This window comes from Gymnodraco acuticeps, unplaced genomic scaffold (genome assembly GCF_902827175.1).
Source record: "Gymnodraco acuticeps unplaced genomic scaffold, fGymAcu1.1, whole genome shotgun sequence".
Lineage (NCBI taxonomy): Eukaryota > Metazoa > Chordata > Actinopteri > Perciformes > Bathydraconidae > Gymnodraco > Gymnodraco acuticeps.
This window is the reverse complement of record NW_022989985.1, coordinates 2,334,094-2,361,457: the sequence shown is the minus strand read 5'-3', so window position 1 is coordinate 2,361,457 and position 27,364 is coordinate 2,334,094. Positions and strand designations below refer to the sequence as shown.

The 27,364-nt window shown below is 37.9% G+C and overlaps 1 protein-coding gene across 8 annotated transcripts in view; it reads right to left on the bottom strand.

Annotated features, from left to right (window-relative positions):
* pbx3b (pre-B-cell leukemia homeobox 3b) overlaps positions 1-2,794 on the bottom strand; it is a 57,080-nt gene extending 54,286 nt beyond the window's left edge. For 4 of the 8 annotated variants that reach the window (XM_034212695.1, XM_034212700.1, XM_034212697.1 and 1 more), the window contains exons 1-2: positions 1,370-2,794; positions 693-772 (exon numbers count right to left, since the gene is read on the bottom strand). In XM_034212695.1, the coding sequence (XP_034068586.1) occupies positions 693-772; positions 1,370-1,617 (328 nt within the window). In that variant the 5' untranslated portion in view covers positions 1,618-2,794. The remainder of the gene's footprint in view (positions 1-692; positions 773-1,369) is intronic. The other 4 variants (XM_034212696.1, XM_034212698.1, XM_034212703.1 and 1 more) reach the window with 1 other exon arrangement.
* Positions 2,795-27,364: the final 24,570 nt, after the last annotated feature.

Sequence of the window (27,364 nt, the reverse complement as noted above, 5' to 3'; positions counted from 1 at the left end):
ATATAGCAAAGTTTGAAAGTTGTATCTATTATTTCAGCTGTCTCTTTATATGTGCAAACACACTGAAAGTATTCAACCCTGGTCCTAGAAATCTGCAGACTAGATGCCTATTTAAACAAATTGCGTAATATGAAATATAATATAAATATTTGTCCTTTAATTTTCTAAAGGAGGATTCAATTATTTGCTTTTTCCCCCAGAATGAACTGCCTTAATTTGGAGGAAAGGAGTGAGTCTGCATGCAATTGCAATACCCATTTTGATAGAGAATGTAGTTGTCTTTGTATGTTGAAAATGTGACAATTGTTGTCAGGTTATAAAGCATGAATTCATTGTGATCTCAGCTATGTAGAGCATATGCTGTGGGATTTCCCCCTCCTGTTCGCTGCCAGAGTAGAGAGGGGGAAAGCTGGAGCGCACTTTCTGTTTAAATACAAGCAAACACTGCTGGAAAACAGATGCTCCTGCAAAAATAATGAAACAAACCTAACATCCTCTATGACAGAAACTGCTTTTTTCTGTGTGGCACAATGACTTTTCTTTAAGTGATTGATTCATATGGGCAGAGGTCCCTATAACCTGGGTGCAGGCTGGCATCAGATCACTGGGAGGTAAGTGTCTGTGTGCTGTTGCATTGAAGCATTACTATTATATTAAATTCATAATAAAATATTTGTATATAAAGATCTTACCTGTCTTTTCTTTGATTTCACAAAGAACGCTGAAGAGTGCTGGTTTCATTCTGTGACAGTTCAGCCCATGTTTCCTGTTTCAGTATAAGACAAAATAATATACTGAAATAAATTCACTGAAACATCACATGTTAGAAATTAGCAGGTAAATGGAGTATTTAAGATGTTGAGTTTAGTTGTCACTTTTTCTAAGTATTGCAATGTTACAACCATCACATGTCTCTCAGAAGTTATCATTTGCTACAATACAGTCAAAATGACCAAATATAATTATCTGTTATTTAGGTCACACAAGTGTAATACTCCATTATAAATATAATACTAATATAATCAACCTACTTCCAGGATTTAAAAAAATTTTTTTAAGCATGTTAGTTTTGCAGATATATGAAAATGTTCTATGTGTGCACAGAAACTTTTTGAACAACACAAGCTTGTTCAGGATGACTTTTGGCACACAAGCACTCTAAAGAAAAATGCTGTTGTTCCCTAAGTGACAACTTTCTCATGTGTTAAATCTTTGCGAGGCAGTAAATACACCTCAGTGTAAGATTATCATTAAAGCCACTCCAGTCTGTTATGCATGGGGGAGTTAAGTTAAGGGGGCCACATCTTAATAATGGTGCGTTCAGCATTTTGGGGAGGGCGAAGTTAATAAAACATATAAATCAACCAACTTTGCTTGCGCCTCGTCCAGGCTTTGGTCAGTTATGGTCATTATTTGATGGAGAATGTCACCAATGTCTTGTTTTCTTCCGTCTCCGTCTGACCCATCGTGTCCATGTGGAGGCGGCAGTGCCATGCCTCCTTGTACCGAGTGGCCAGAAAGGCTGACACCGCCGATGGACTGCATGATCCGGGCTTGATCGTCCATACTAGACGCTAAAGAGTCTGTGCACTGAGCCACACAAATTGAAAAACTCATATACGAAATCGGTTATAGCAAGTGCTGCAGACAAGAAGGGGTTGCACGGCTGTGTTTCTTTAGCGAAAAAGAGCGCACACGTTGTTGTTTTAAAAACAACAACCTAGCAGAGATATGTTTGCGTAAATCTTATGTCCAAGTTTTCGCTGTCTTCTCGCTTTTTTACGCGCGGTCCAAAGTGCCAAAACGCGTGAGTATGTTTGTAGAAAAATGCATTAATTGTTTCTTCTTCTTAACACTTCTTTGTCAAAATTGACGGTCCATCGTATCCCGCACGAATCCTCATGCCAATCTGTCTTTTCTCTGGGATTTGACGGGTGGTATGGACAGAAACGCTCCTTGGTGATCTCTCATCTATTAGCACTCTTCATGGGATTCCCGGCGCATTCCGTCTCCAAAATGTCCAAACCGTCCTAGTGATGCAACGGCAACAAAAATATCCAACGTGTAAACAAATAAAAAATCTTGCAGGTGTTGCCAACTATAAATGTGCAGAAATATTTCCTGCGACAACTGGCAATATTAAAAAAAAATACACAATCTGCGGCATAAGGTGTCCAAATGTGACTACAAAAAAATTTAAATATACAAAAAAAGTTGGGATATTTCTGGTTGAAAAAAAAAAAGCAACCACGAGAAGAAATTAATTAGAATACGCTGTATAAAGGCGATGCGCAAAAAAATATCTTGCCCTGCTGAAATTTATGAGCTCCAACCTCTGCCTGTGTGTGTTTTATGTTGTTTGATGGCAGCGGTATAGTGAGCGATTGACAGTGTGCCAATGCCACTCACTCAGTGCAGACGTGTCAGAGCAGGGAACAGGGGTAGGAAAAAAAATACAAAATACGAAATGAAAATGCACGCTCCGCCCTGCAGAGGAGGGGTCTATATTCTTGTCACTTCTCGCCTGAACACCGAAAAACAAAATGTTAAGAGCTAGTACTTAGGATGGTGATTATATTGATGAAAGCACGGCAGAGTCCCCTCTCTCTTTCTCGCAGCGGCGACAGTTTGGTATCCTCGTTTCCTCACGCGTGCACGTGCTGCTATGTGCATATTCTCTAGCAATAATAAAGATTTAGCCCTGCTACAACACAGGCAAATGCATAATGAGAGTTTGAATACAGTTTGATGTAGAACTGCACAGTCCCTTGTAAGCCTTGGTTCAAGTCAGGCAAGCAGTAGACATGTTTATATTATTGGAAAGTAAAGCTCCTCGACCAATCGCAGCCCAGAATGATGAAGACTGACGACCCGTGTGTCCTATTACTGGCAGATGCATGAGGCTGAGAGCCCACCCACTCCATCCCTCCATCTTCGCACCGCTCGCACAAAAGGATGGGAACTTCTGATTGGTCGTTGCTACGAGTGACATCCATTGCACGAACAGGCGGCGCTGCTCGGTGCTCCTCCGCAGTTGCTATGGCAGCAGACACGTTGTTGAGCTGGATGCAAGGCTGCACATAATGTGCACCTCCTCAATGAGCAGATAGTGGATTTAAAAAGACGAATACAAAATTAAGGTTTGACTTTATATATGAGGGCATTTTATGAAGAACTCAGGGGAATAAATAATGTGGAGTTATTGAGAGGTTTGATATTCTGGAGTTTTACAGAAAGACAGTAAAAGGGGCTTGTGCAATACGAATGCTTGAAGTAAAACTTTTGTTTGATACAGTTTTAAGATGACAATAAACATAAATAGTATTTAAGGGGAATTGTGCAGCTTCATGTGCAGTAGGCCTATTGCCAGGAAACGATAACTTATTACAGTATGTCCTCCAACAGACAAAATAACCTTTGTTGGTGACATTTCTCCCAAAAGTAGGCAGCAGGGATCAATAAATGTGTTAAGCGACCTAAAATGTCACTTGAAGAAACGCATAAAGGTCAGTATTATCCCTGGAAAATCTAGCTATAACTGTCTGCAACACGTTTTTCCACTTTTTAGTTTCAGTCTCAATCCTCTCTTTTTGAAGTCGCGCTGATGAGCATAACAGAAGTCAGGACAAATGTCATCATCATGGACGCAGTTTATTCTAAGGAACCTGATCAGCTGGGGAAGAAATAACTTTTTTCGCAGGCAATGTCAGTACGTTTTAAAAAAGGAAATGTATCAGAGGTCTTATTCAGAGCAAATCATGTTGATTATGGTTGTGCATAAACATTTATTTTCAACGAGCAAATGTAATGCTTTCACTTTTAAATACACAAATATTTTTGACAATATCAAAATCAAGTCATCAGAAAGACAAGCAGATATCACAAAACTTAAACTAAGTAAGAAGGAACTTGCAGGATGCTGAGAAGAAGATTATTATCTTGGACAGAAAGCTCCTGTTTAATGGAAAATGTGGGTTTATATGTGATGAACGTATTTCTTTAATTATTCTTAATTGTTTTGACAGGGACGTTTAACATGAGACTTGAACTCAATGTTCACAGAAAACCTCACAAAGCGTATGATTGATGATGAAAAACAATTGCAGCCTAATTGTTAATTACATGTTGTTCTTTGCAATCATCTCAATTCTTAAGTTTAAATGTAGCCCTTATATTATTGTGTTGGTATAAGTCAGTGATCCTCTGAAATCCAATACTTTTGGTCAAATAGAAGTTACATCATGGACCACCTGCTTTAAGGAAATTATTTATCTTCATGAGTCAGAACTGACTGGCACAAAAAAATACACTAAAACTTAAGATACCCAGAGTCATTATTTAATCTTTTTAGATTTTGATAATTTAGTAAAGGATGAAAACATCACCCCGCAGCTACATTTGAAGTCCAGGAACTAGGATGAGTCCAAAAATAAACGAGGAACAGCACACAGTAAATGTGCCACTCTTATATTAATATCAATGAATACTAAGAAAAAGATGGTCAATTACACATTCAAAGTGAACTCGAGAACATCACGGATAATGGTTTTATGCTACATTTCTAAGTTAGAAATGATAATATCACAAGATTTTAGTATGTGAAAGAAATATATTCAGATGTTGTTAGCAGTCTGTGTGGTTGTGTTCATCGATTTGACCTTGAAGTTTCAGAGCAACACACTCTAGTTTAGTGAATGGTAGTCCCAGGACTACTGCATTTATCATTGAAATACTGAGCTGTCAAGTCACCCTCCAGACCTGTCAAGAGGGGCTCAAAGGTACAGCTCCGGCTCCTCTCCTCTGTTGCAGTGCATGATTCTTCATTGCATTGCATAGCAGGCCTATTCACCGTTGTTTTCAGCCATATGTCAACATAATTCATTTCCGTATGTGACAGCTCCCAACAGTAAAACAGTGTGGCACTACTAGTTGACAAAACCTTGTTTACATAACCAAGAGGTTATCCACTGTTTTCTGTAGACTTCAATTTGAAAAATCATATTTCTGTAAAAAGAAAAATGCAGCAGGTCAGTTTCTTTAAAGATAAATAAATAACATCTTATTTGACAAGTGCATCCACATTAACTGTGCAATAGGGTTAATAAAATGATAATATTTTAACAAATGAGTTAAGCGAGGCATAAGAATTAGCACCTAGTGTAGACACAACACTTTGTCATCATGCTTCTCATTGTGACATGTGAAAAGACCCACAGGTGCTGTAGAAAGTGACTGTGTTGTCATATTTCATTTAGGCATCCTTCTGCAAAGCTGTAATTGCCTAATTAGCTTGTTAATTAGGAGATTAGCATTTACTGATAGAGTGGCTTTCTCTGTTGTGATGAGAGTAATACAGATTAAGTGAGAAGTTATGGGTGCATGATTTCCCGATTTCGCTGTCCACAAAAGGGGTCACAAATCATTCAAAGATTTGTTGAATCGCTGCGTGTTTTACATCTGAAGACGATGTTCGTCTTTTTTCTTGAGCTTCCTGGTTGCTGCTGGAGACGGTGAAAGAATCCTGGAGCCCGGTGACGGCAGCCTGTCACGCGGTGGAGAGATCCCTCCTGGTTTGAGTGTCGCCTGTTTGATCCCCTGTTGCTCGAGGAGATTGGAGGAAATGACCGAGCAGACGGTGCCAGAGATATTACTAACCCAATTATGAACAGTCTTTCATTTGGTTTGGATACTATCTTATTTATTTCCTGGTATTTGTCGCTGGTGTGGATGCACATGTCTTCATTAAAGTTGCACATGTGAAAGGAGAGAGAGAGAGAGAGCATGGATATTTGTAGATTTTACTCCATGGTTTAGAGTAGTAAGCTCATATCTAAGGAAAGGTGGCTTTAAAATATTAAATATAGCAGGCAGGTGTATTGTGTTGGTGCTCTAAGAACAAATATCGCTATACCAGAATATAAAAAGCAAAGTCTAGAGTGAAGTTTTATAGCAAAATGTATGTAAATTCTTAAAAGTACTCAGTATAATTATAATAAAACTGCTATGGGGGTCAAGAAGTAACTATTTTTTAATGGTTTATATCGTGGCAAGTAGTTCAATATACTGTAATGTGTCATATTTTATGAGCTGATCATATCTTTGAATGTCATACATGAAATATTAGCTATTGCATACTATCAATGGATTCAAAATGTACTATGGGAGGCGTGTGATGCAGTGGGTTGTGCGTTGGTGTTCGGATCAAGGGAGCACAGGTTCAAACCCCACTGCAGTCAGCATGTCGTTGTGTCCCTGGGCAACACACTTCACCCCAAGTTGCTCCTGTGGGGATTGCCCACAGTATTGAGTATGTAAGTCGCTTTGGATAAAAGCTAACAAGTGACATGTAAAGTAATGTACTGTACTATATTGCTAAGACTAAAAGTATAAAGTAAGAGAAAAAGTACAAGTACAATTAAATTGCACTGAGATATATGCACCAATGAACAGATTGCATGTACAGTCGTGTGTATGAAAGGTAGATAACTATGTAGGAAATATTGCATCTGCTAATGAGCGTTAGCTCCCTCTGTGGTCATTAAACCATTCCAAGTGTTAGCGTGGGAGGTAAACTAATAAACTGTTAAGAATGTTAAATGCACAATTAGAGAGTTGATACATCTCCAACATGTTTGTTGGTCAGGAGTACATTTAGCTGGGGACATTTTAGTTAGTTTGTGTGGACATGCTGGAAAAAAATATGGGGTGATAAACATCCAAATGGAGAAGCCTCCTCTCCCTTAACCACTAAAATATATGCCTTTAATATAGTAGCCCTTACACTACTGTAACTTACAATTCATCCATGAATCCAAGGATGTTCCTTGAATAAAAGAAAAAAAAGAAATCGACCTTTTGACAAAGTTGAAATCCCAAGAGTGAAAAGTATCATATCTGAGGAATCTGTTTCTTTAGGAAGTCAAGACAGATGTGAGAGATCAGGAGCAGGCAGTAATCAGGGGGGGAGGTGAGAGGTACACAGCTACACTGCTCACCACGATCAATCATACTATACTTGTCCTCCCTCGACTCGCTCGCTGTTACTGTCTCCACTGAATGCACTTCTCTTTTTGCTTAAAATTATTACACAGGCCATAAACCCAGAGAGGTGAGTGTCCTGCTAATGTGGGTACATGCAGTGGTCGCAGTAACCTTTAAGATTGGCCAGTGAGTGGTGGTGGCTTGGACACGGGCCATATATCGTGGTCAATACCAGAGACACGGATTGACTTGGGGAGGCATTTTAAGGCCTTACATTTTAATTGTCTACCAGGCTGCAGCCCAGATTGATTCTCGAGGGTGGAATAAAATCAGACCTTGATTGCAGTGCTTTTGTAGAGAATATTCACGTGTGTTCAGTACATTTCTTAGATATTTTATTTCACAATTACCTTAAGGAAGCTGCGGGGGAAAGGGATGTCTTGGAAATTGATTGATACATGAAAATATCTGAAAACAAATTTGAAAATATTCATTTAAACCATTAATATCGGCTATTATAAGAATACATATCTTAATTGATATTTATTTTGAGCATAATCAGTTTTAAATTGATTCCTAAGCTAACTGTGTGCCCCGTTTTATGAATCTGAAGTGTTCATCAAATTGCGGCACTTACTCTTCTTCATACTGTATATCTAATTGTAAAGATTAAAACATTACATTTTACAACTTTTTGTCTCCCTTCAACATCAATTTGTCTGGTAATGAAGAGGAAATCTCAGAAGAGGTCAGGGTGTAACGTGTCTAAATCACTGTGGCCAGACTGCCCTCAACTCAGCTTGAGTATTGACATTATGCCAGCTATGACACCATAACTCAGCCCACTGCGATGGTCATTTGATAAATGGTATCATAAATTGTTGACAAAACAATTTGTGATGTATTATGTTACCGATGGGTTGTACTGCTTATCAAATCAAGTAATCTGGCAGGGCTCTCAATTCATCAACAAAATGCAAGCGCTCGCTGTAGATAGTGATGACTTTGTTCCTTCGTCGACATGCGGTTCAAATGTAGTGTTGCTGGAGGTAGGCAGACCAGTTAGCATCAGGGTTGCATTGTTTTTATGAGGCTCCTGTTGAGGTGCAGTGTTACTGTCTTTTGTCTACACTGTAGAAACAAGTTTGGTATTGAGCAATGTCCAGAAATAGTTTTTCTTACATAAAACTTTCAGTGTATTGAACGTTTTGAAAAGGGGTCTAAACAGTCTGGATCAAAATATGATAAAACAATAGCATAAGGAGGCATATTGGATATTTTGTACTTTTGAATTATTTACTGACACTTTAAATATGTATTCTTTATTGAAGAGCTGCTTCTATTAAAACGCATTTACAAAATAACGCAATAAAACATAAAATAATAGGAAAAGTGTCACCAGAACTAGATTTCTGGTGACCCGGGTTCATACCAGCTGAAAGTTACATATACACATTAGGGCTGAACGATTCATCGATTTTAAATCGAAATCGCGATTTTAAATGATGCGATTATGAAATCGCAAAGCCTGCGATTTCTTTTAACATATATTTTTTTTTTTTAAACTTTTTTTTCTTTTTTCTCTTGTGTCAGTCATCCACACCAATCAGAAGTGCTGTGCTCCACATGGACCAGCCATTGTAACCAATCAGAAGTGGCCCATGATAGAAGGTGATAGACAGATTGATCCAATCTCTGCCAAGTATTTTTGAAAGTGCCTGCCCTTTCCAAATGGCTTCCAATGGAGCTTTCCTAGATGGTTTGGTGAAACAAAGCATCTAATTCAGGTTAGTAATGCTCCATCACATGTTTTACATCTATTACAGGGTGAATCTTAAACTGAAGCTTGACTTTAAAGCAACCCAACGGAAGTTTCATGTAAGTTTAGTTCTTTCACTCGTAGCTCGGGCTGCGGGGGCGCTAGAGACGGGAGCACGTTGATGTCATTTGAATGGCGGTCAACACAAATTCTGAAGTTTTTGCCAATCCGATCAGAAATTTAAAAAAAACGTGAATGTTTGGATCTTCAAAAAGCCCGATTACAATGGCCAGACAGGCAAACAATTACATTAAATCATTGGAAATCGAAGATCGGGCTCGATATATGATTAAATATAACAGTAGGCGATCGATGTCCATAGATGAGAGTAACATCTACGTCACTTTACGGCCCGCCCACTTTTGGGGGAAACCAACGCTGTCATTTGAATGGCAATCAAGCCTGAAGCTTTTCTTAGAGGAAGTACAGAAACACTGAACTCTGGATTTGTTTTAATGTTGGAGGTGCAATAAACGACACAGCAGCTTTTTGGCATGATAAAACTATTATTTTCCGCCTCGCTCATGAGAGTAACAGCCGGCGAAAATTACAGCCTCGCCTACTGATTTTAATTTAACCATATATCGAGCCCGATTGTCGATTTCAAATGATTTAATGTAATTGTTTGCCTGACTGGCCATCGTAATCGGGCTCTTTGAAGATCCAAAAATCCACGGTTTTCTTACATTTCTGATCGGATTGGCAAAAACTTCAGAATTTGTATTGACCACCATTCAAATGACAGTGTTGTTTTCCCCCAAAAGTGGGTGGGGCCGTAATTTTCGCCCCGGAAGTGACGTAGGTGTTACTCTCATCTATACTTCTCTAATTAACATCTGTTAACTTTTACACAAGTGATTAAAGCACTTTAAAAATATTATTTATCAAGATAACAGAATACGCAATAAAAGCTGTAGCCTACATTGTAGTGATCACTGTTACCTAGAACTACAGGTTGGGGGTATTGTTCCGCACGGACACTTATGCTTACTGTACCTCCGGGGTATATACTGGCCGTTTCTCAGGCCGTTTCTCAATCTCGAGGAAACTGGCTTCCAAGCCAATATTTCAAGGATGCTACGTCATCGAGTGCCGCCGAAGGACTGTTCGAATCTCCAGCATACTTGGAATTCCACCGAGGCCGCGTCCTGAGTTTGGGGGTAATTTCGAGGCTGCACATGGATAGACTTCGTGTCCTTAAAATCCCCACAATGCTTTGCGCACGGACCAATTTCAAAAACCCTTGCGGAGAATGGCTGAACCGACGCAGCACACATTTAAATGTAAGTATGTAGTGGTGTAGAACATGTGTTGGTAAATATGTTACTTTGTTACATTTGTTTGTTATCACCAAAAATGTGTTCCGTGAAAGTAAAGCAAGTTCATAATTAGATAGACATCGTGAGGTATTTATTTTCGGTACAGTTTATGTTGAAACCGTTAGAGAGAGTGGCACACTTGTTAGTCTGTTCCATTCTTCTTCGTTTTCCGAAGCCGTGGCTTGGAAGCATACTGGCTTCGTTTCTGAAGGAAGTGACTTGGAAGTACGCGACTACCAAGCCAGCATCCTCGCGATTGAGAAACGGCCTCAATCTCGAGGATACTGGCTTCCAAGCCAATATTTCAAGGATGCTACGTCATCGAGTGCCGCCGAAGGACTGTTCCAATCTCCAGTATACTTGGAATTCCACCGAGGCCTTGTCCTTGGTTTGGGGGAGATTTCGATGCTGCACATGGGTAGACTTCGCGTCCTTAAAATCCCCACAATGCTTTGCACACGGACCAATTTCAAAAAACCTTGGGGAGAATGGCTGAACCGACACAGCACACATTTAAATGTAAGTATGTAGTGGCGTAGAACATGTGTTGGTAAATATGTTACTTTGTTACATTTGTTTGTTATCACCAAAAATGTGTTCCGTGAAAGTAAAGCAAGTTCATAATTAGATAGACATCGTGAGGTATTTATTTTCGGCACAGTTTATGTTGAAACCGTTAGAGAGAGTGGCACACTTGTTAGCCTGTTGTTATGGGACCTAGTTTACACAAATAAACTCTACCAAAACGATTGACTACAACCATCTGAACTTTTTTTCAACACTAACAACATACCTGATAAATGAAAGCGTGTTTCCTCAGAAGAACTTCACTCCAATGCTTTAGAAAGAGATGCTGCTATAAACTAATGAAGAAGAAATACCGCGACTTCCGCGAAAATATGGGCGGAGACAAAAGCAATCGATCTCAAGATCCTGGATTAAGACTTTCTTGTAGATCACAACACTTTTACACCCTAACATGAACAAGTAAAAATGAAATAGCATTTAAACCTTTTTAAACATGTAACCGGCTTAACCGCATAACATCATTTAGTAGTGTTACTCAATCTTTGTATTTATAATGTTATCTGATCATTTTAACCTTATGAGATGTTTTGATAACATTACAGACCATGACTTTACTACACCATGCAACTAGTAGAGCCATATCATTTTGTAATCTGACACACACGTCAAAAGTGTATTTTAAATAGACAGAGAAACATATATTTTGAAATTGTACTCCCAATCCACACATTTCTGCATCATAAAAAGGAGCCAACATAAGATAAATAGTATTTTTTTTACAATTTGTTCCAGATTCTTATGAAGGAACTCTTGCTTTGAATATCCTTTTAAAGTAATGAGGTTTACTTCCTAATTTTCCTCATTTTGACATACAGACACACATGTCAGGCTGCAGTGAAGACAGTTGTTTTTCTCCTTTCCAAACATTTGTCATCCTTTATTTCTCATTGAACACGGCAGATAAAAAAATAATCCCATTGTACAACTCAACAGTGAGTTCATTAATGTTGGACTGCTGACAAGCAGTAGTGTGAATGTGACCGTACTCACCAAAAGCTGTCTTTTTTTCTCTTAAGTGTCCTGGATGGAGAGCTCAAAGACAAGAGAAATACATACACAAAAAGAAAGCAAGAGAAAGATCAGGTGCATCTCAGCAGTCAGCCTGGTTTGTGTAATCAGGAGCCTTTCAATAAATGCTGAAAGCAAACATTCTTTATTTTTAGCTCCTATGAAGTCACATGATTACACTTTTTATTGTCAGCGTTCTTCAAACACCTCAAGGTGAATATGTCTGTATGTGTCCCGTTCGTCTTGTTAGCCAGGCATTCATGTGAAACATACGGTACAATATTTATGAAGCACACCACCATACAGCATGTGCTGCAGCCAATTTTCAGTTGAAATATTTGATCTTAAAAGCCAATGCTCAATAGAAGCCTCAAGCTCTTGATCAAGGAACAATATTGTGTCTTTTCATCATGCCGTTCTTTGCTGCAAGTCGCTTGTCCATCCTTTCTCTGACAGTGCCATTTCTGTTTGGATGGCAGTGAGCGACCCCTGGGCTTCAAAGATACATTGAAGTTCTGCAAATAATCTGTCAAGCATGGAAACCAATGACTAAAACAACATCTGTCCAGCACATCTCAACAAACCTATTCATGAATGTGCGCTTATTGTTGACATGATGGAAAATGCTTGTTGTCATCAGAGTATCTTAACACGGTGAAGCCCTCCAACACAACCGATACTTATTCCTTATCATTGTTTTAATGCAGTTTGTTGAGGAAAAGGGATTAGATGACCCACTGGATTGTGACATTTAGTATCCACTATCTCACTGAGGAGGCGATGGGATTTATGAAATGGGTCATACACATGCACATGAGTCTTACTTAAGACTCCCGTTAAAGCCACATGACCTTAAGAGAGAGGAAAACGTATCACTGGAAAATGCTAATGTGATGCATTTGGTGCACATTAATTCTGAGCATGAATACGACACATATTTCACTTCAGAAAAAAATAAAAGATGGAGCTTAAGAGCGATGCGTTTCTTTTCTCTATCTTAAGGGAATCTGCTCTTTAGCAATTAGGACTACATGTCATTTGTTAACTGGTGATATCATCGTAGTTATAATTATTTTTCTTGTGAGAATATGCGAATCAGAATTTTTTTTGCTGATTTGAAAGATTTTCAGTGTGTCAGCAAGAGCATCTTGAAATTAATAAAAGCAATTATGTATGTCAGTCTTAGTGAAGGTATGTGGAAAGTGTGAGTGTGCTAGAGAAAAAGGTTTTCAGGTTTTGTTTTACAGCACTGTTTGATATGTTGTGGATTTACACCAGCAGCACCTGACGTAATCTGTTGGCAGAAATGTCTTCCCCACTTTATCTCAATTTGATCTCCGAGTAGCAGCGCAGATTTCTCTGTAAAAGTGTTCGGCACTAAGATCTCAAGGTTAATGCTTCTCAGGAGCCTTTACCTCTGGCCTTCTGTTCAGTTCACTGCAATTAGGCCTTTCACTTGTGAATTCAAACTATTTGAAAAAAAAGAGGTCAGCTTTCATCATCTGACCGCCTGCCCTTAAAGAGGAAGATAACACAGAGTTCAACAGTGTCATATTAAAGCGAGGTTTATAGTGAATTCTGAGCGGTGAATAATTTGATGTATATCCTCTGGGTTTTGAGTGTTTTTGTTGCAAATATACACACATATTCGGTGTGCTTAACAGGCCTTTCATCCTGCACTAATTAGTTGCCTTGAATGCAACCCCCTAGAAATTATGTATATGTATACTGCTAAATTTGTTCCCAGTAACATTTGAAGGAAAAATAATTGCTGCCAGGATTTTATTCAGTTGGGATTTTTCTTTGTTCTGTGAGCTAAATATATTATTGTATGGAGGTCAGGGGGAGGTGGTGGATGTCAGGCTTTAAAGCTGGACAAAAACACTTTGGTTCACGTTAGGAAAAATATATATTTTAATCAAATATATATAACCTAGACCACAGCATTTTCCTGATTTGATTGGCCAAAGTTCGTACTGTACAGGAACTTGTAAATAAACAGTTACTTCCAGCAGAGGCTGAGAAACATAGGGTTTATTTAGTAACGAAAACAACATGTTGTATTTATTAAAAACCTTTCCCTATAACGTCAAATAAAAAGTTATTGGAGCAGCATTATTTTTAAGTTTATAATAAGCATTTGCTTTGTTTTGCGTGATACATGAATGTCATGATAAAATATATTTCGAGACTGGAATGTCAGCCTTGGAAAAAATGTATATTGTTCCTTTGAACACAGCATTTGCCACATTTTCTTCTTAAATGATTAAGATATTTACCTTAAGATAAAGAGAAAGAGAGGTTAGTGGTAGTAACAGAAAGTTACGAAAAGTGATTGATGAAGACAATGTTAATAAAACGTACTTCAATTTCATTTAACCATGTTTACCATGTGTCGATGGATGTTCCACAAAATAGTGCACATCGAAGTTCAATATTGGGAAGCATGCGATGGATCAGTGAATGGAGCAGTGCTGTGTGTGTGTGTGTGTGTGTGTGTGTGTGTGTGTGTGTGTGTGTGTGTGTGTGTGTGTGTGTGTGTGTGTGTGTGTGTGTGTGTGTGTGTGTGTGTGTGTGTGTGTGTGTGTGTGTGTGTGTGTGTGTGTGTGTGTGTGTGTGTGTGTGTGTGTGTGTGTGTGTGTGTGTGTGTGTGAGAGAGAGGTGAAATAGCACAAACACTTCTGTTGATCGGGAACAATTTTGTTGCCATTTCATTGTGCTGTGACATATCTTTCATTAAGGTTTAACCAATAGATTAAACTAGATCCAGGATCCAATAGTAATTAACTTGAGTATATCGGGAGGCCATTATTCACATTAAAGTAACCTTTTAATAGCTGAGCCTTTAACTCCACTGCAGGTAATGACTTTAAAGAGTGCTTATTAAAAGAGAAATGGTAATGAGCTTTAATAAAGCAGAACAACTTTGAAATGAGGAGCGCTTTTCAATAGTAAAGGATAGACGGATTGGACCTGTGATTCCATTAACGAGACTAATGATTCTTTATCAGCCCTCGTATATGTACATGGAGTTAACATTAACAGTGATTGAGGACGGGTTTCAGTGAAAAGATGGGCCTTTTCATTGCCCTTTAAAAGATCAGATAAGGGAAAAAGAACTTTACTAATTTAAATCATTGAGAATTGATAACACAAGTCCTACGACCTCAAACTCAGCGAGCGGACCCGAAATCTCCTTCAGCACTTATGGACTGTAACAATACAGTACATCCGTAATTATAAAATGAATCTGTCTCATTATGTGTGAAAATGAAGCGAATGAAAGGAAGTAGATTAAGTGATACGATAGTCAAGATGTGGCCTCGAAAATGGGAGTTATCAAGTGTTTTTCAATTCAAAGTGTTCTGTGTGATGCTTCGAAATGTGAAGAACAGAGTGAGGGAAGCTTACATTTGCATGAAATCAAATGTGCAGATTTGAATATAGATGATGCATTGTATTGACAACAATGGATCTTTAGGTATTCATGTTATCATGGAGTCAAGACTAAGAGAGGAGCCAAAAGGCAACAAGGTAGAGAAGACAAAGAATTAAAGAAATGCAGGGACAGAGGGAATGGAAATAATTAAATCAATCTTTGGCGAGCAGCTGGAGCAGGACTCCAGCTGACAACAGCACCTGGGTGTGCAGCACTGGCAGCCGGGGGCGACGTGGGCCCCCCTGCCCGAGCACAATGCCCCCCCTCCAGAGCCCCCTAACGGCCCCCGGCCCCTGCTGGAGCTCTGCCTGGTACCTCCAGCCCCGACTCCGTGTCTTCAGACGGAGGCAGCGTCGTCACTCTGACGCTCGCAGACTAATTAAAGGGATGATTTGTGAAAAGCCATCTTTTTATTCAATTAATCACCAACACAAAGCCATAAAACGCCATCATCTAAAATATTCTTGTTGGTTTGCTGTGTTCCTAATAGATTAAGGTGCATTAAAGAGGTGTCGGGATGATCTATTTTTAAAACATGGCGCCCAAAAAAGGTTGGCAAACCTCCAAATATTTTTAAGGCCTCTCAATCCTTCTGGGGTTTCGGCATCACCGCGACAATACAAGAGAGTCTCTCTCGCTATTAGTGACAACAACTTGCTCTGTGTTCGTACATCACTTTGCTTTCTTTAAACAGAAGCCAAACATACATGTCTAAATGAGTGACTGTGCAGTTCTCAAACAAATGCTTCCCTTCCTCCATGTTCCTCCTCATCTCAACATGTTTTAATTAGTAGTGAAAAATGGGTTCATTTGGAAGATAAATAATGGGAGCCATGCTTGTCTGTTTTTGGACGGGTGTTTTTCACCACAGTCTCGCAGAGAGGAGAGAGACACAATTTGCACAGTTTACGAAACTACTTAAAGAGGAGAACTGATGCTTTATAATCCTTTAAGATTATATAAAATTACAGAGTAGCCTGCAAATATTATGGTAGTGTTTGTAGAAACGTTTAATTGAAAACATTCTCAAGATTATTTGCACTGTTATCATGGGCAATGGCACTTGATACATGTTGGAAAGGTTAGTTAATGGCTCTATGCAGAGACGAACAGTCATCCTTTTGTTAACTTGTCTCTCATATTGAGTAAAATCATGAGCTGTCAGAACAAACACATCTGAAAAGAAGCACATTTATTTTTCTTTTACCACAATGCAGCATTAAATGTTAGAGATAAAAGACATCAAAGACTGTCTTTAAAAACCAGTTCATATTTGAATAATTCATACAATCAACTTCCAGTATGGTCAAGGCACAGTGCAGGGATAGTGTTTTTAACTGTTCCAGTTGAACTTGCCTTCAGTAAAGTCTTTCAAGTGTTCCCCCTTGAGGAAATGCCCTTGGCTCTTTTTTGCATTTTTTCCTGGGAGCGTCTTCTTCATAAGCAAATACATTCTGCATTTTGATTCTTATTTCATCTTTATTTTCTAAAACAACTTCACATGCAGAAGAAATTACACATATCATCAATAACTATTTATTCAGCAGATGTGGTGAGCAATGGGTGTGAACTCAGGTGTAATTTGGTTTCAGTCTATCAAGATTAATTTGTCACGAACATGATGAATGCAGTGCGGGGCGACGCTCCGATGCATCAGTGTCATTCCAGATAAGATTTTTCTTAGGAGTTGAGAGTTTCTAAGATTAAGTGCAGTATTAGTCAATGTTTTTGGGATAAGACTTCACACTAATTTAGTGAAGAGCAACAACCTGCAGAGGAGGCTCCATTAGCAATGACAATGAACTACAGCTCTGGTGGGAAAATCTGATTAACACCACTTGCTGGAATTGTGAAGTCGTTTCGCTTGTTGGGCGATAATTCCACATTTGCAGGAATACCAGCTCATAAAGTGCCTTTGTCCATGCCAAAGTCTCTTTTTACTGGAGAATTGTGATATTTCACGAGTCCCCACTGTAGTTACTTTTGACACAAAATTGATAGATACGTCAAGGGACTTTTGTACAGCAACATATCTTTAAAAAACTAATCAGAAGAAAGGTATTTCTTCATGAATTCAGGGATACGCTAAATCTCATTTGTGGAGCCGTGTAATGCGCCAGATTTCAAACAAAAACAAGAAGCAATGTGGATGAAAAGTGTGAAGAGCTTGCTTGAAGATCAGTGGGTTTTGTTGAAATATTTATTATCATCTGTAGAATACTTACAGCTCCTGCTCTGTGTTTTAACTATATTCACAAAGGAGGATTGACCTTTCACTGCGGAAATATCTCTTCGTTATTCACCATTTTTCTCAAGGAAGTTTCTCTATTGAGATCAGATGTTCTGAATATATAACACTGACAAGCTGCTGTCAGCATTGATTTCCATTTCTCCCAGAAATATGGTGTTGAAATCCTCTCCAGGCAGATAAGTATCTTTACACATGACTGCCAGATTTGATTGCCTTCTGTAAAAGGGGCTGTATTGGAGTCACTCTCGATGCATGCCACAGTACATTGTATTCTTTTTCTGTTATGCCATACTATGCCCCTCGCAGAGCCCTCATCTAAATAGGAATATTTCTTCCATGCTTCGCTGTTCTCAGAAGGATTGGTGTGCAGCAGGGCTGAGTCGTGTATGGTGTGGGTGGGTTTGTGTGGTGTGTGTGTGTGTGTGTGTGTGTGTGTGTGTGTGTGTGTGTGTGTGTGTGTGTGTGTGTGTGTGTGTGTGTGTGTGTGTGTGTGTGTGTGTGTGTGTGTGTGTGTGTGTGTGTGTGTGTGTGTGTGTGTGTGTGTGTGTGTGTGTGTGTGTGTGTGTGTGTGTGTGTGTGTGTGTGTGTGTGTGTGTGTGTGTGTGTGTGTGTGTGTGTGTGTGTGTGTGTGTGTGTGTGTGTGTGTGTGTGTGTGTGTGTGTGTGTGTGTGTGTGTGTGTGTGTGTGTGTGTGTGTGTGTGTGTGTGTGTGTGTGTGTGTGTGTGTGTGTGTGTATTCTGTGGGATACACTCTCTGCTCACTGTAACGGAACATGTGACCTTACCAAACAGGAGATGTCGGTTTGTATTGCCATAAGAAGTGTTTTTTTATGTACTGTGCACTTAGGATGTCTGTTTTACCTTAAGATATGAGAAGCCGTCCTGTATGAGAACCAAACCACGGATCAACCTTTTATATGAGTTGCAATGACTAATCCGTACTTTGAAGAGAGGTTTATTTTTAGTTTCCTTTTTTTGTGGTAAAATCTTTCCCTTGATCTCCCCAAGTGCATATTGACCAACCACAGAAGGAAAGAATGCTTAAAGAAACACTTAAAATAATAACAGATACCATTTCAATGTTATAAAGTCTAAGTATAATATGATCAGTGCTGGAAAATTAACAAAAACATTTACCTTGGCACTGCACTAACAATTGTATATATTGAAGAATTTCCATAACTTCTACCTATAGAACTGTGTTGTCCCACTACATGTATTTCTGAGCAACTTTGCAGATTAAGATATGAAACATATTTAAATTTAAAATAGGATCTAATCGTTATAGATTTAATTACCCAACATTATATGAAGACTACATCGTAATGATTAGGAAAAAAATAGCATTGAGGCAAAGATGCTCTATAAAAGACCGCTGTTTGGCATTTAAAAGTAATTAGATCTCATGATTATTCATCTTGAATCCAATTTCCATTATGAATCTCACTACAATGTAATCTTTCTGATGAAAAATGTGTGCAGTTTAGAAGAAAAAAAATCTCAATAGCAATTATTTTGACACTGTGTATGCAGTCAGCCATTAGACAGAGATAGTATTGCATTGTGCATCATGAATTATATTTAATCAAGGTGGTTTATACATTGCATGTTTGGGTCAATACCAACTAAAGATGAATAGAAAACAGGATTCTGCAGGTATATGACCCATAACAATTCTGACATTTCTACATAGTGTAATACTACAAAGATCAAGTGTTGTTGTTTTTTCAATATGTAATATCTGAATAGTTCTTGTAAACATTCTACTCTTATCTAAGGGAAGGAAATGAGAATTAAGTGTGATCATAATATCTGACATGTACTCAGAGCTGATGTGTATTTAACAGTTTGAGAGCAGTAGTGAGGGTGGTATATTGGGATGAGGGGCACCAGGTTTGATGGTTCCTGCGTCACACAGTGCAATAATAAATTTGGGGCTTTGGGGGTCTGACATTGTCTGCGCTCAGTATAATTAAGCGGTGCATTAGAAAGAGGGCTGGAATAAAACATGAGTATGTAAATGCAGCCTGGAGCTGATGTTCTAGTGATTATTACAATGCAGATAAAGCATTTCTCACAACTGCCTGTGTCTACTGAAGCCTCCAAAAACATCTGGACCTTTTAATTGAAAAATGGCATGGTGTTTCGCTGTGCTGCTTTGTGCTAAGTGAAGTCAACAATTAAGACGAACATTTAATTAATAAGAATTGCATTGCTTCATCATTTGGTGTTCTAGTCAAGAAAATAGATTTTTCAATTATTTACAGGTCACAGAGCAGAGGCCATGCATTTCTGTTTTTGTCGCGTCATCACCTTCAAAACATACAGATAGAGATGAGAGTATCTCTGCAGCTCCTCCTGAAATTAATCATAACATGTATAATATGTTCAAAACAAATTACTTGTCTGTGTTTTTATTAGTCTACATGTTGAAGTGGGATGCATGGTTTGCTTCTTTACTAGGTAACTAATTGTGGATGTACAATGATGAGAGAAAGAAGCAATCAAAGATAAACCAAATTAATAAATGTGTAATACAGAGTATGCAATTTGAGAATAATGTTTATCTGTGAGACTTTAAACTACTGTTTTTGATTACATATATTTTCAAATGTATTGTTAAAAACGTATATAGCATCAAGAGTTGCATGATAACGGTATTAATGGGTTCTCCTTATGAATGTATTTACATTTTTGTGAAGGTTCATCATTTAAGTGTGTAATAAACTCAGTCGTGTAAAAAGTACTCTACTTCAGACAAGGTACTGTAGTAATACCACAATACTCTATATTGGTGTTACATGGGTGTAATATGGATCTAATATCACTGTAACATGGGTGTAATAACAATGTAACATGGGAATAACATGTGTATCATAAGGGTGTATTACAGTTGAAATACAAGTGTAGCATGGGTGTAATTACAGTTTAATAAAAATGTACGATTATACAATATTATATTATTCTGTTTGTTCTTTTAAAAAAATACATGTACAAGTTTTTTATTTGACACTTGGGAGTAAATTCTGCATAGTACTAAGTACATTAAAAGTAAATATATATCTTAAAAATACATGTTATGTATTTGAAAAGTATCTTTAAGTGACTAATAGATGTACAAGTAAAAGTACAATATTTCTCTCTGAAATGTCTAGTGGAGTAGAAGAACAAAGTAGCAGAAAAATGGAAATGCTAAGTAAAGTGCAATTATCCCAAATTGTACTTAAGTATTGTATTTTAGTAGATGTACTTTGTTACTTTCTATCAATGCATTAACTAGACCCAGGACTTCTGAAAATACGACTTCAAACTTATTCAATCTCAACAGTTTTCAAACTAATCAAACTGCCTTCTTTCCTTTCGTTATGTTTCTGCCATATTGATGTTGAAATTGAATGATTAGATTAGGAGTAGGTATTACATCTTTCTGAAAGTGTGTTACTCAAACTAATGCAGACCTAAGAGATTAATGAAAAAAGGTGTAAAGATTGATTCAAACCAATCAAAAAGCATTTTATTCCACAACATTCAACATCACTACGTATGCATTTCTCCTCTGAAGCTATATGCTGTTTACTCTGAGTGAGAACAGACTTAAAGTTAAAGCCTTTAAAGTTAAATTAAGTTAAGTTAAAGCCTTTTATTGTCATTATACAAAAAGTACAACGAGATTCAGAGTCTGTCCCAGTGTGCAAAAACTAGACATACATAACATTAAAAACACGGCAGTAGGACAGACAACATAAGCATGGCTGCACCATCTCATCAATTTGAAATATTATCAGAGGTTTGAATTTTTAAGATCTAAAGTATTTGGTGTCTGTGGACCTTTTTGAATCTCCCCTAGAATTGATCATAAAGTTCCAGCTGTCAGTGAAGTATAAAGATTAGAAAGGTGCCATCCCTGGTGAGGCCTGAAAATGCTCTACAATGGCCCGTAGGATTCAGGAGGAACGATGTATGTAAATATAAAAACACGTGCAAATGAAGAACCATTTTCACCAACTTGACGAAACATGCGCAAGGTTTACTAAAAGCGCTGCATTTTGTTTCTGATGTTTCTTTACTTACATGTGTTTTGGCTCATTTGTGTTTTTATATTTGCATCGTTTTTGAAACTGCAGAACATTTCTCCTATTGGAAGTGTTAGGGTGTTTTGTCCCCTGTTGGCCACCATACTCACCTACTCTATAAAGGAGCCTGTGCTATAGCAGCTGACCAGAGAGGCTTGTTAAAAGGTATCAGCAGTGGTTTATGCGGTGAAGTGCATTTACTCAATTACTGTACAACTTTGATGTGAGTATTTTAATGTTGTGCTTCTTTATACTTCTACTGCATTATAATTGAGAATCCAATATTGTATTTTTAAAAAATGTGTATTGATTAAAGATTCAAGGATTTTATTGTCATATGTATAGCTACAGTTATGACAATGAAATGCTTAGGTCACAGGCTCCTCCAACAGTGCAACACAATAAAACAAATAATAGTGCAAGTAAATAAAATAAAATGGAATATAATGTAAATTGTGCAGAATAGTCTATAAGTAATTGGAATATTGATATATATAAGTTACAAACAGATGAATGTTATTGTCACTTTTAATTAAGTAAAGATTACTTATATCATATCACAAGACACCAGCATGGAGGCAGCCACATGCAATTCTGCAAATAAATCATAAATCACAGGAGAAAATAATCTTTGAAGCACAAAAAACAACATGAAATCACATGAAGCACAAACCATCAAGACAATAATTATGTGCTCCTTATTTTGACTGTTAATATTACACATATATTTGCTCCCCACTGATGCTGAGAGGCCCACATTTGATGTGATGGTCCAGTCTTTTTGATGCTCTGCAGACATTCCTTCATCCTCCCTGTCTGAAGTCTGCAGATTAGTGGGCCTGGGGCAGAGGCTGTTCATCTGCCAATATGGCACCAGCCTGAGTGATGGGCATGTGGCGATGTCACTAATGATCAGACCATAATGATTCGCTGACAGGGGAGGAGAGCAATAGATTGTCACTGGGGGTTGAGTTAAAGAGGGGCCCTAATGATCTGCCTGCAAACACTGCCGGGGCGCCTCCTATATCACTCCATCTCTTTACTATATACCACTCATCAGGTTCCTCTCCAATGGAGGGAGCCACTGTGTTGTGTCTCAATGCCATCTCGCGACGCACTGTAAACATCTGTCACCTCCGTATCTATATTTCATGCTATTACCTTTTAGGCCTTGGGCTGCGGGCTGTAAGCCTCGGGGTACTTGATTTCCGCCAGCGTGAGCTTTCAGCGGAGGAGGGATCAAGTCGTAATCATGGTGCTGCATGCCGGTGTTTTAGCAGCGGGTGTCCTATATAGCAACATCCCAAGTGGTTCCAATTCTGTAGCACTCAGCGAAATGAAGAATACCTTATGACCTCTATTTTTATCAGATGCTCTGGTACAGTACTCCTGGCTCCTTTTTCTGTATATGTACTGTAGTTCTTAACCTTTCATGAGAATACATCTGACAGGTTAGAATGTATGTGATGTCTTTTTTCAGAACATTTACAACTACAAAACTTTGAAGCATCATATTTTCTACGTGTTATATTACATTTGGAGACTCAAAACGCAGCAATGTTTTGTCCCTAAATATCCCTTTAATATTGTCAATTGTTAGAAACAGCCCATTTTCCAGAATCTGCATAAAGTCACTGGATTTTTTTTTAATTCTTTATGTTTTAAATGAAAATATACAGTCAGAAATCAGGGAAATCCGGAGTCATTTTGATAATAATTGTGGGTGTTGGTCTGATCTATCTCTCTCTGCATCCAAATATCTACGGCTCAGGTACTACAGACAGGTACTTCCAGGAAAAATAGTTATAATGCTTATTTGTGTGATATTATTTTATTTCCTATCGACATACAATCATCAGTTTGGTTGTGTCCTGTTCTACTTAGCAGATGAGGATGCTCTAAAGACTGGATCAAGAGCTACAGTATTAGCTTTGTTGTTTTGTAAAGAATTCTAGGAGTTGACCCATGAAATCAGAATTGTCAGTAACATGTTTGAAAAAAACCTGAGTAAAAGTTACTTTGAATGATAATGATTAGTTTTATTTAATATCATTTTAGTCTTTTTAGTTTGTTTAGTTTGTTTTACCAAAAACAAAGATATCACTTATACATTCAATGAATGTTCTGCAATCTTATAATCCATCATATTTGACACCTAAGGAATTCTGAAAAATGCAATTTGTGACACATTTTTAATACATTTTCCACAAATACACTAAACATCTTTAAGGGAACCTTTGATATCAAATACATCCGTATGTTCAGTTCAAGTAAACCCATATTTAGGCAAATAAGAGACTGTAATTGGAGCTTTATGATTAGAAGAAGCAGAACAAGGATTTGTATGATAGAGGTTTCAAATCAAATAAAACCAACAAATGCAAAACAACGAAAACACTGGGAGTGTTGAAGGGTTAGCGACGTATAGAAGCATTAACCATATTTATTTTTAAACTCAGTCTACACTTCTCCATCAGCCTCCCACAGACAGCGGTGTGGATTGAAGTGCCTCGCATGATCTTTACTCACAGCAACATTTTCCAACAGCAGCAGCACTAGAGAACACTTTAACCCCATCAGTGTATTTAATTATGGTTGGACTTGATTCAACGCTCATCCTCTCAATATTATTTTATCTCATTTAAGGGAAAATGAAAGGTGGGGAGAGGAAAAAAAAGCGGCAAGTACTTTCGTAATTTAAGAGAGTGTTAATGAGTTGGTGCTAACCTTTCTCAGTTATCCATCATCCGGTAATGGAGGCAAGGATCCCTTTTCCAATCTGCTTCATTAAAAACTTTCTATTAAATCTAAATATGACGCCACGATCTGCTGAAATTAATAGAGTTTCTGAATGTCTAATTCACCCTTATGGTGCTAAAATCCTCCTTGAACATTTTAACCGCATTGATTTTTTTATGAATATTATTTAGGAAGACAGAGGTCCTTAAAAGCGTGACTGAACAATAAAATGCTCAACCAGAATGACTTGAGTCTGAAGTTGCATCATTAGCATTACATTCATCATAGCCGCCGTATATTACAGTGGATTGTTCACGAGCTTCGTCATTTCATGTCTATAAGCTTTATAATAGGATGAAAAACAAACCAAAGTAAAATGTTACTCCTGTTTGAACGGACTAATGGCCTGAGGTTACAGGGACACCATATTCCTCTTTAATGCCACAAATCTGTGTAAGTTTATCGGGCAGATAAGGAGCTTTTTGGCATCTTAGGTTACGATATTTACCATATTTTTACGAGTTTGAATACAGCAGTAAACCCAGAGTTCACATCTCTATCATAACTCTATTATACCTTTTTTTCCTTACTTACAGAAATGTGAAATTACAAAATCAGTTTTTATATTTTTATCCAATGTTTACTAATACTTTATGTTCTGTCTTTTCATAAGTGAAACCTTTTATGAACATTGATGGACAAATAAAGTTCAAAAATCAACACCACAATATGAAAATATACTTTAAGGTGAGTAACAGTCATGTTTTCCAACCTTTACTCAACTAAAGGTATAGATGTATTCTCAACAAAATGGCCCCAATCAGTGTTTACATTATATACACATATATACAGTAAAGGAAATAAATAAATCACGTGCAGTATAGCATGGCAAATGCAACTACCGGTACTGTATAACTTCTTTACTAAACAACATTGTACATGTATAATGACATTAAACAATTCTATTATATTCTATTCTTAAAACAAAGATATATACATTTTAGTTGATCTGCCTTTTTACATTGTACGTTTTTGGAAAGAGCTTTTCATTTTTTTTTCTCAAGTGTCCAAGTATTGATTTACTAAGAGTATTTGACTCTCTTTCAATAAAATGTATGGCAAAAAAAGAGGCCAAAAGTGACTTTACCGCTTTTCTGTTGAAGAAAAGAGGAAATGGGGAAAATACTGTTGATTTAGAGTGGCTCACGCAACCATAAAGGCATCACATTTTGACATGATTTCCATCTTTGAAATAAAAACAACACACTTAAATCTTCCACTCAGTCAGGTTTCAGTAATATTTCACATAACACACCCTACAGAAAACCTGCGCTCAGCAGTATTATTTGAATCACCAGCCAGCATCCAGTATTTCTGCATGGGCTTAAAAGGCGTATTTTGATTCCAGTGATTTGTATTTCCTTTGAAAAGCGCACAACACATTTATCTGTTCCAAGTCAGAGAAGACTAAACTATAATCCAACAATGTGGTTTCTTTAAAAAAGTAATAATATGTGTTGTTGTGAATAGTATTCACTCTTTTGCCATGTCATATTTCCATTTTTTCAATTCCACTGATTCCCGTTAAACGGTTGTTGGCTTGTAAAGGGCCTGGCTGTATCTCTAAACCAGATGTGTGCAGTTGCTGTGTCAATCCTATACCCCCAAACTCCTCTTGGACAATATGGAAAAGTGCAGGAGGGCAAATGGTGAAGTCAGAGATTCCCCCCTCCCTTTCTTGTCATAAATCATGCTTGGCAGCACAGAATAAGCTACTTCTAGAGACATCGCTACTGGCACTATACCCATTGCCATTCATCACCTCCGAGGAACTACAAAAAGCAGAACAAAAAAATCACCACAAGCATCCATGCAACCCCTGGACCAACACCACAGACATTAGCAAAAGTGCATTCCTCTCTTTAAGACAAGGCAATGTTTGCCACCTGTACAATCATTCCTTTTTATGGCCATTGTGGCCTTTTGGAGAATTCAACAGAACTAATTGCTCTTCATTTACTCGCAGGGACGGATATAATCTAATGAGGCATTTGAGACGGATAATATGACATGGAAACCTTTTAAAGACTAAATCCCTTCTAAACTGTCTAGTGTAAAGTTACGGACACTTTTTCTGTGGTAGAATATTGTCTTTTGGGTTATTTCAACTCTATGAACTAATCCCGACAGCCAATAAAATCAAATCCCAAAACGTCTCGAACGGTTTAGTATTTTCTCCATTATTCCTCGCAGTAACCTTTTCTAAAACCAAGATACCAAATTAGGAGGCCTTTTATGAACTTTGATTGTACTTTGGCTCCGGTCTGCACTACAGGATATACCAGCATGGGTGAGACGCACACAAGAAATGATGTGCCAGACTCCCTCTACATGAACTAACCTTTAGCCTGCACCGTAAAAATGACTGCTTTTTCATTTCCCTCGAAGGGATGTGACGGGCATGGCAGTAATGGAGCTGATGAATGCCAGAATAAACAGACGGTGGGAGACAAGACAAAGACGAAGATGAATGTGTCTGAAAGGTTGGATTCTTGGCAGTTCTGAATTCAGTGAAAAACCTGGATTTCATTTTTGGAAAACCATCCGTTTGGATGAAAAAGACTTCCAGTGTTTGTCCAGACGCTCGTGCACTTTTAAGTGATTCATATAGAAAGCCTTGGCAGAGGACCACAACAAATTAGCCAAACTGGTCATGGACGGACCAAGTGTCCCTGTCCCGCTCTCTTTGAACATGTGTCTGTGTTTATCACCTTTGGTTCTCCTGCCAGCTTCAGTGTGACACAGCTTTCACAACCATGGCTCTGAGAGGTGAAATTAAAAAGGCATTCATTTGTCCAATGTTTGTAATGTTGGAATAATTGTTTTGGATAAAATAATTCTGCTTGGATTGCCTGACCTGCGCCGTATATTTAAATAAAAAGTGTTTTCCTGTAGCTCAATACTATAAATTACCCTGGCTATCAATCTGAGCTTAGCAAGATTGATAGAAGCCCCGCTTTATTTATTACATACAGTATTTATTTAAAATATTTACATGTCATGTATTGATGGTTAAACCTTTCCTCAAGCAGGGAAACATTACCAAAAGAGTGGCAGCTTCTCTTCATCTTATCACACCTTAAGTTGT